The 10,387-nt window shown below is 31.4% G+C and overlaps 1 protein-coding gene across 4 annotated transcripts in view; it reads right to left on the reverse strand.

The window, feature by feature from the left end:
• Ide (Insulin degrading metalloproteinase) overlaps positions 1-7,391 on the reverse strand; it is a 215,347-nt gene extending 207,956 nt beyond the window's left edge. For 2 of the 4 annotated variants that reach the window (XM_085809700.1, XM_035365568.2), the window contains exons 1-2: positions 7,233-7,389; positions 1,629-1,816 (exon numbers count right to left, since the gene is read on the reverse strand). In XM_085809700.1, the coding sequence (XP_085665826.1) occupies positions 1,629-1,816; positions 7,233-7,336 (292 nt within the window). In that variant the 5' untranslated portion in view covers positions 7,337-7,389. Of the gene's footprint in view, positions 1-1,628; positions 1,817-7,232 lie in introns of those variants that run through there. The other 2 variants (XM_085809702.1, XM_085809701.1) reach the window with 2 other exon arrangements.
• Between the last annotated feature and the right edge of the window lie 2,996 nt (positions 7,392-10,387).

Genomic DNA, 10,387 nt, shown 5'->3' on the forward strand with positions numbered 1-10,387 from the left:
AATTTTAAAATTTCTGTCTGAACTATTTTTAATAATTATTTATTTTACATAAGAAAATAATAAATAATGGTTATATCTTAAAATTATACTTTTAGAAAATATTTTTTAGATATTATGTATAATATTAACTATGTATGTCAACCTATAACTTTACCTCGAAAAATAAATATGCCTGTCCATGTTACCGATATTTTTGGATGTATTGTAAATTAAAAGAAGGTTAGGAATCTTTGGTCTAAATACTTTTGAAAAATTACTAATCATAAAAAAGATGATTATTGGGAGATTAATCTACAGGGGTATAAAAATATGTTTTTCATTAATGATTATACAGTAGAAGATGAGAAATCCACAACGCTTGGGACCAGAGGTTGTGCGGATTTTAGGATTTTGCAGATTTCAGAAAAGATAATATTCAGACCAAAAGTGCAAAATAAATAAGGCATATTAGATATATTTAATTAAATTATTATATACATTAATAGAATAATTAATTATATGTATTAAATTATAATTACATATATAAACTGATTATATTATATTGCTCATTTACATTAGGCTCCTCTATTTTTAAATCAGCATAAACCTGCTTCCCCTTTTCTCTCAGGAGTAGTCCTGAAATAGGTACCCCATCACTCCGCCGCTACCGGAACCACTCGTACAAGACAGCATCAAGGTTTGCCGATTTTGCCTAATGTAAAGATTTCCGGTTTCGGATTCCGGTGTTAGAATCACTGTTGCTGAAAAATTTCAACAGATTTTCTTTATTATTCTGTTTATCATACACAGTCCGTGTGGCAATTTCATACGATTCTGCTATAAACCGAGCAGTAGCACCTGCCTCCATCTTTAGCAGAATTTTCACTTTTTTCATTACCGTCAATGCAACGTGTTTACGTTTTTCAACGTTGCAAGCAGTAAAATCACGAATGCGTTTCTTATCTGTCAATGTATTAAAAAGCACTAAAATTTAAAATATTCTTAATTTATCCACAAAATATCTGGATTAAAAAAAAAAAAAAACGACATCACTAAACAATCTCGTGTAATAACAAAGTTCAGAAAGTACAACCACATGAAGCGTGAACTTGAAAGAGGAGTTGAGTTAATCGTCTGCTTTTTTACCTTGATGCAGATTGGAGGGAAAAAAACTCTTATCATGATGTCAATAATTTGGTATTTCCATTATGACTCATTATTATTTGGTAATTATGACGTCATTATCCAGTAAGTATTTTTTCTTCGATATTTCATACTCCATGTTGTGGTTTCCAGAACCTATAAACTAAATGCTTATATTTTGAGAGGCAAAGCGGATTTCAGGTCGGTGGATTTTTGGTATCTGACTGTACAAACAATATTTTCCCCATCATATAGAATTTATGAGCTTATCTTTGAAACATAGATGCTACTCATACCTTTTTGACGTATCGTTGCATAAAAGAAATTACATATATGCTACACTCAATTTCGGCCAACTCATATTAAAATCTTTTATGATCTTAATATGTCTAAAAATTTGTTAAGCATCAGAAACATTATCAATGACACTTAAATACAATAAAATATTGATAGTATCACATTTAAACAGAAAAATATTTATCATGCAGAAATCATTTGGATCTTACCAATGCGAATATCAAGGGCAGCAGCTGATTTATCAGTACTGGGGTCACTGATCAATAAAACTTTCATCCCATTAATCAGCTCAAGACCTCGATAACTTCTGGAATCTTCTTCAGATTTGATAATGTTGTCATATACTTTAGCCACTGATGAATGAAGTTTAGCCATTGTTGCTTGATAAATATACTCTCTGCAAGAAAATGACATTTATTCACACATTATGTGGTTTTCGATTATCAAAATTTGACAATTTATCGAAATCAAAATTATTCAAATTGAATATTTAATTCTAATGTAGGCCCACTGGTGGACAAGTGATAAAGATTCCCGAGCACTTGCAGCCCTACCTGGTTTAAATACTGATGAACAGACTAACTGCCTTTATATTTTCATGGCTTTTTTTCATATATAACATAAATCCGAATCAGTTTCCCTTAGAAAATTTTACAACATCTTTTAACACATATTGAAAAAATTATAGAATTTCGGGCTAATCTTTAGAATATGGTAACAGGTAGTTTGGCGACATTTTGGTAAGGTGATAAAGGTTACTAGCTAGGACTTTAGGTAGGAATCTGAGAAGTACACAGTTCGAATCACAGATTATTTTGTCTCAGAGAAATGAGAGATCACGAGACATGTAATGTGGCATTTTCCGGAAAATTCCGATCATGATTTTAGCTAACAAGTACTTAGAAACAATTTCTCTGCTAAAGTGCAGAATCACCCACTTATTTGTTTGGCACTTTTTGCAAGAGTAAGAAGAATTGGATTTTTGTCAATTTTCTTTGACCTTTTTAAGTGAAAATAGGTCGATGTGTACATAGATAAAGTCAAGAGTGTGCACAATGCCATTTTTGTGCAATTCTGGGATTTTTTTTAAGTGAAAATAGGTCGACGTGCACATGGATACCGTGTACGTGCAATTCTTAAAAACGCGGGAAGGAGTTTGCGATTCTGCACTTTCTTCCAATTTCGCACCTAATCTTCATCATAATTAAGCATTTTTGTTCCATAAAAGTTCTAGTATAAGCGTAATTCAGCTAGCAGATTGGGTACTTACGTATTATCGCAACCAGGCCAAAATTCGCATAAATTGCCAAATTTGGCGACCCTACTTACGACAACCCTACGTGTTATACGTAGTTTTGTAAAAAGAGCATGTGGAGATTCACAAAATTTTCCTGCATTTTCGTGCAAATTTTTGTAATTTATGAGAATATAGCAGTGTAGCTGGATAAAGTCACTACCTGGGACTTTGGTAATAATGTGAGCAGTACTCAGTTCCGATTACGCATTATTTTGTGTGAGGGAAATGAGAGATCATGGGATATGTCATGTGATATTGATGGACGAATTACGGTTCTTTAATCGGAAAAGGGGGGAAATCGGGAAAAAATCTGGAAATTTTATATTTGGCTTTATTCTGTGTTGTGTGAAACAGTGTTGGTTAATTTTTGGATCCCATGGCCGTAACTAAAGTGAATTCGTAATGGGTATTTAGTGGTATTGAAAAGGGTAGTAATAAATGTTTGTTTAAGGTTGTGCGAGATAGAAATAAAGATGTTTTATTAAGTTATTTATTTTACCTGGTACCTTGCTGTGAAATATAAGTATGATTTTAAAGATCCTGAAACAGAAAGAAGAAAAGTTTATCGGACACGTAATCAAGATTCTGAAGAAGATTAGGTAAGTTAGTATTTTTAATTATTTGAGGATATTATTTTTATGCATTGTTCTAAATGTAAGGTGGAAAGGAATTTGGTATTATTGGGAAAATTGTTATTAGCAATGATTTAGTTTAAAGTAATTAGGAATTGTAAGGTAATTTTTATTAATTTAATGTATGTGCTCATTTATATTTTAAGTAGTGTTTTTGAATTTAATTATATTTTAATGAAATGATAGTTATTTTGTGAATTTTATGTTTGTAGGAATTTTGTATACGTTTTAGTTGAAGTAAACGTGCATGGAAATAATTTAAATACCTGACACTAAGTATTTGTAATGGTTGTGGTATGAATTCGTTGGTGACGTTTATAATATAATAGATGATTTAGAGGTAAAAGTTTTTGGATATTTTATTTAATATGTGGAAATGTTCATATTTGGAAAGGGTAAATACTTTTTCGCGATCAGGTAATTTCATATATGTTCTTTTTACCGGGTTTAAAGATTGACAAATTGTCATGTATTTTCGTGAAATTTTTCTAATTTATGAGAAAAAAGCAGTGTACATGGATATAGTGAAGAGTGTGCGCAATGCCATTTTTGTGCAATTCTGGGATGTTTTTTTAAGTAAAAATATGTCGACGTGTACATGGTTCAGTGATATTTTAATTAAATGATAGTTATTTTGTGAATTTTATGTTTGTAGGAATTTGGTATACGTTTAAGTTGAAGTAAACGTGCATGGAAATAATTTAAATATTTGATATTAAGTATTTGTAATGCTTGCGGTATGAATTCGTTGGTGACGTGTATAATGTAATAGATGATTTAGGGGTAAAAGTTTTTGGATATTTTATTTATTTTATATGTGGAAATGTTCATATTTGGAAAGGGTAAATACTTTTTCGCGATCAGGTAATTTCATATATGTTCTTTTTACCGGGTTTAAAGATTGAGAAAATTGTCATGTATTTTCGTGAAATTTTTCTAATTTATGAGAAAAAAGCAGTGTACATGGATATAGTGAAGAGTGTGCGCAATGCCATTTTTGTGCAATTCTGGGATGTTTTTTTAAGTAAAAATAAGTCGGCATGTACATGGTTTATGTGTATGTGTTATTTTGAGAAATGCGTAAGGAGTATGGTATTGTGCACTTTTTCCCAATTTTGCAGTGAATATTTGTCATGATTAAGCAGTTTTGTTTGATAAAATTTCTAGCATAAGTGTAATTCGGCTAGTAGATTGTTGGAAGAAGTGTTCAGTAGATAAAAAGAAAAGAAACATGTCTTTACTTCGTGAAGACAAAATGGCGGCGGGGGAAAAAAAATAGAGGGTTGCTGTAGGAGAGTTGCCAAATTTTCGCCAAGTTACCATAATGTAAAGATCAACCGAAAATCCTCTTCAAAATGCTAAAAGGAGTACCAGACTCTAATTTGCTACAAAACTGCAGTTTATAAGATGGAGGATAATGGCAGTTCAGTACTGAACAGAAAGCAGAACTGCAAACCTTGAAATATAAAAAAAATTGGAGCTTTATCCACTAAAAACTGGAAATTTGGGTATGCATAGCAATACTAATTTAAAAAACCTCAAACTGGTTTAAATTCACTTTATAACATATCATTCAGTTTATTCAATTTTTTATAATAATTCTGACATAAAATATATTATTATTTAATTACACAGTCTACATTTTATGTTCTTAGGCTAATTTCACTTTTTTAATTTTCTTACATATTTATGCTGAGAAAATTCTGAATAGGAAAGGAAAGCTTTTTTTTTTTTTTTTTTTCCATTTTTTTTAAGTTTAATTAAAACTTTAATAAAGTACTTTTAATTGCGGTAAAAATAAAATTAATAATTAATGCACATACTATTTTATGGATAAACTTAGTAATGTATCACATATTTGTAAGATCTTTGTTTCTCCTTACAATACACCTTCATGGTAGGTATAATTGGAAATCAGTATGTAAAGATATCTAATCTTAACCAAGGCACTAGACATTTTTTATGTCTCCTACCTCTAAAAAAAAAAAAAAAACCCTCAACAGTGACACAAACTAAAAAGTGGTGGACAATAATTAGTCACTACCAGGATTTGCTGATTAGGTGCAAACTGCCCCATGACTTTGCAGTTGAATTAAAAGTACATCCAGTTAGCAGTCAGAAGATTAGAGTCTTGGTGAAAGCACTGAATATTTTTCCTATTGTTAAATGGACATAACAGTGATTAAAACAAAATTAAATACTATCATTTACTGATTAAACATTGGTTGAATCTTCATACAGTATTATAAATGTCTATGTTAGAGTAAGACAAGTCAGATCAAATAAAATTTAATTAAAATAAAAAGAAAATCTGCTGAAAATCATTAGGAATGGGGAAATGAAATTTGAACAATTTAAGGTTCATTAACCTTTTAACTGTCATGCCCGAGGGTGTTCGAAAATGTCACGTCCGAGTATTTCTCGGGGTAATTTTTTTCTGAGTGCATCGTATTGTTATACCCAAATATATATCGAGAGACGTTTATTTTGGCTTCATCTCTTTGTCAAACCCGACTGTATCTCGGGAAAAGTTAATGTGCGTTCAATAAATCATCAAAATAACTTGACAGTTAAAGGGTTAATTCAATAATAAAAACTGTGCAAATTAGATTTGCATAATTTAATTTCCATTAAAAAAAAAAAAAAAAAAAACTTTTATTAGTAAAGGCTAAAAACCAAGAACTTCGGCAACCAACCAGGAGATGTGTAAAAAAACTGAAAGAGTTGGCAGAAATGAAAAGTTATGCTTTTTTACGAAATAAAGACTGGGGGTAAAGCAAAGACATATTTGTGCATTTCTTTTGTACAAGACAAGTTTCTCGCTCGCTTTTGTACAGACTACTCACAGATCTCCCAGCAACCCGAAGCCACTGGCTATCGACTGGAAAAGAATCATCGGTATCCATCAAGTGTCTGCATGCCAGAAACTGCCAACAGATCTCTATTTGCACAACTTATATGCGACACCGAGCCCATCCACATAATACAAATGTTGCTATTAATTTCCTACATGAAATGTTTACTATGACTACAATGGTATATCAGTCTCTTGAATGTTACAGTGCCCACATAGCCCTGATATAAAATCATGCCATTTCTTTTCATTTTTTCCCCCTAAATAAGATATTTGAAAGGATGCCTGCAAATGCACCACAACTTGGAGCTCTTATCAGGCAATTATGCAGGGCAGTTTTCAAAGACATGTGCAAGAGGGTCCTGACAAATGCAAATGTTTGCCTGCAAGAAGATGGTAAATAAAAAATGGTGCACACATTGAACACACACTGCCCTAAACTCACTTTCCATGATCACACAATTAACTATGCATTAATTTTGTGATAAATATGTAACAAAAAAAAAGCAAACAGTGTGATATTCCGTTTGCTGTTTGATCAAAATACAAATGATCTGTATTTTGATCAATTTGTATGCACTTTTTTGATATTAAGAGTATTTTTTTAGGAAAGAAGGGTTTTTTAGGAAGGATTGAAAGGGGGAAACTAAACAAATGGAAAGAATTATTGACGAAAGGTAATATGAAATATTAACAAAAATTTATAATTAAAAAATACAAAACTAATATTCTATGTAAATTTAGATGATAAATTTTATTTTTCACACCAGTTGGAAAAAGATTTGCATAAGGAAAAACTGCGCGACAAAATAGTACATATAATGTATTTTCACAAACATATTTGGGAAAAAATTTGTGATTTTTAAATAATAATTTAACTATAAGCTGATGATTTTCCTCCTCAAGAAGTGCTACATGCATAAGTGAAAAATCCATTCCTTTCAAATTGTTGAATTTGTAATTCTGACGCGGAAAATGATATAACAGGGGGAGGGGAGAAGAATAACCAAAAATACTCAGATCAACTCACTTAAAGCACAGATCTTTCTTTACGAAGAGACTGATTTTAAATCGCGACTTTAAAGATTTTGAACTACATATGGCGACAGACAACAAACGCAACACCGATGCCATTCACTTACTGCTATACAATTCACTTCGAAATCTACAACACAGTAACTATAGTAGCGTCTCCCTTCTGTGGGCCTTACGCTTCACGCACGCGCAATACACATTTTTTCAGCACGCCAACCTTCGTCGATTCGCGACGAATGTAGGCTTCAGGCACGCATTGTAAATTGCTGCGAATTGTATGTGCTGTGTTTTTTATCCATATACAAAAGATAAATGTTTAAAAGAAATTTGGAACTTATTTACTGGGGATTTAAAAACTTATGCGGAAATCGACGTTGTTCTTTGTTGACGTATTGATGTTTCTTAATTGCTTTAAATTAATACTGTAGGTCTCTGTAACGCTTAATAATCAATTCACTTAACCTTATTTCATATTTATTTCCTAATGTGTTTTTTTTTGCTATTTTTTTCCTATATTTACTATTATAAAATTTCTTTTGAAATTTATTTGAATTCATATTTTCCACGCCCACCAGCGGCCGAGCGGTAAAGTCGCTGAACACTGGTAGTTCGGTCAGAGGTTCGAATCCTGCGAACGGGCTGGCTGCATGGGCGTTTTCGTGGTTTTCTCCATGTGCAACGTGTATACGAGCCAGTTTCCCTTAGAAAGTCCTCCACGAAGGCATCCCTCCCCTTAGGCAGATAGCCCTAATGTGCTTTGCCATAATTAAATAAACCAAACCATATTTTCCATAAAGTGTAGTGAAGTAAGTGTAGTGAAGCGTGAACGGAGAAAACAATCGATGTTAATCCGAAGGAAAAGACGGTGAGTAGGAGTAGACGGCCTTTACTAAAAAATTATAGACTCTACAGGGTTATCTTAGTGATGATCTGAAAATCTACTGTAGGTGGAACTTAGCAATCCGCGCCATCCATGGGCCACGAAGACAAAAAAAAGGGGGGGATTGAAAATAACGGCGGAGGTGTTACCATGTATTAGCGGGAAAGGTAAGTGTTCTATTTTACCAACAGCTCTGGTTTTAATTTAATATGATATGTATATCCAGTTAAATTCCCAGTTCCTTTAAACAAATCTTGATATCCTTTCTGGTAGCTTTTCATTAGAATCAGGATTTACTGTGCAAATCCTTTGTATTAGGTTTAATTTTTGCAATGTAGGTAAACCTAAAATAGCTGGAACAGTTTTATCACATGCTACGACTTGAAATTCTACTTCATCCTTGTTCCCTTTTGATGTTTCACATAATAATTTACATTTTCCGACTACATCAACTGTAGTACCATTGTAATTATTTAAAGTGACTTTTGATTTAGTCGAACACTTATGTCTTAAATTTAATTGTTTAAATTTAGGGAATGGTAGCACATTACACTGAGCTCCAGTATCCAACTTTACAAATAAATATTTAGATATGTTTACTTTGAGTTTTTCAAACCATTCTGTTCTATTTTTAGAAAATGGATTTGTATCTTATATTGACCCTAAAATATATTCATTACCATTATTATACAACTCATGCTCAAAATTATTCTTTACAACATTAACATTTTTATAAGTGCACATTTTAGAAAAGTGATTTTTCTTTTTACAGTACAAGCAAATCTTATTATAAGCAGGACAATTGTATAACTTATGAAAAGTTCCGCATTTTCTACATGGTTTTGGATTATTATACTTATTTCCTTGATAGTTTGAAGAAGATTTAGTACTTTGTTGCTTTTATATTAAACTTTTCAAGTGCTTCTTCACCAATAATATGCAATAAAATAGCTACTTTAATTTCAGGTGATTCAGTAATACCACCAGACGCTAACATATAAATTTGGAATTTTTGTTTCCCTTTCTTCCAATTTTCGCTTAAATTACCTTCGAAATTTAGATCACTTGGTGGCTTTAATACATCCATATTTAATTTAGGACTTTAAATATTTTATATATACGTATTTTTAGCAACTTCAAATAAAAATAAACAACGCACTTACCAGCGATAGAAGTTTCCATTTCATTATAAACAATTTCCCATCATGTTTTTGTTTTGAATATCTTTACGGATGCTGCATAGTTCTTCAAAAAAGATTTTCTTTTTTTAATCTAAGACAGACAGACAGACAGACAGACAGACAAAGTAGACAGATGTCTTTTGTTGCACCCGCTAAGTCTTTCTGCACCGATGGGCGAAAAATCAAGCATAGGTGCGAAGGAAAGGTATATAGAAAGGGGGGCAATTTCGTATTTCAGAGGAGAGTAAAAAGGAACTTCGTATATTTTATACGAGTTCGAAAGGCCAGGAAGAAAAGATGGGACAAAATAAAGTAAAAAATAAATGGCCCGAAAGTAATGGAGAGGAGGAAAAAAAAAATTATTTATAATTAAAAAAAAGGGCCTATAGAAAGAAAAGGAAAGGAAGTAAGAGAATTTTGTTAAAAAAAACCCCACGATTGTGTTCATGAGTGTAGTCAAAGTTGTTATCATTTACATTAAATAGAGTCTTCCAGGTGTGTGTAATGAGTGTGTTTCGTAAAGCTGAATAGATGTAAAGATGGGGGAAAATTAATATTAAAATAATAAATATTGGGGGTCCAGTCATATAACAGTATAAGTCAAGTTTAGAAACTAACTTTTGCTGTAACAGGGAAACTAAAATTTTTAAATTTAAACTTTTATTTTTTAACATGGAAACCAATATTAGCCTCTAACTTGAGACACAGTAATTGAAGACACATAAGATCAAGATACATATAATATCATGCAAAGTTATAAATTAAAACTAAGTAACATCATCTATTGCGGTTTCCAACATATTTATATACTCAGAAATTACCATCAGATAAAATCATAAATCCAAAACAAGGCGAGAATATATCAGCAAAAATAAATAAGTAAATAAATTACGGAGTTTTTTTTATTTTAATATTAATTAATTTTTTTTAAATAAGCATTTTATTTATTTATTAAGGTCAGGTCATAATTTATTATATGTGTACTATTTTATCAATTTGAGGCACACTGTATTAATATATGCTTTTAATTTAAATAGATAGGAAATATAGATTAAAGGAGCAAAAACTACAACTCTATACATTCATTGA

This window comes from Stegodyphus dumicola, chromosome X2, assembly GCF_044657685.1.
Source record: "Stegodyphus dumicola isolate Sdum_Otavi_A_Nest chromosome X2, ASM4465768v1".
NCBI lineage: Eukaryota > Metazoa > Arthropoda > Arachnida > Araneae > Eresidae > Stegodyphus > Stegodyphus dumicola.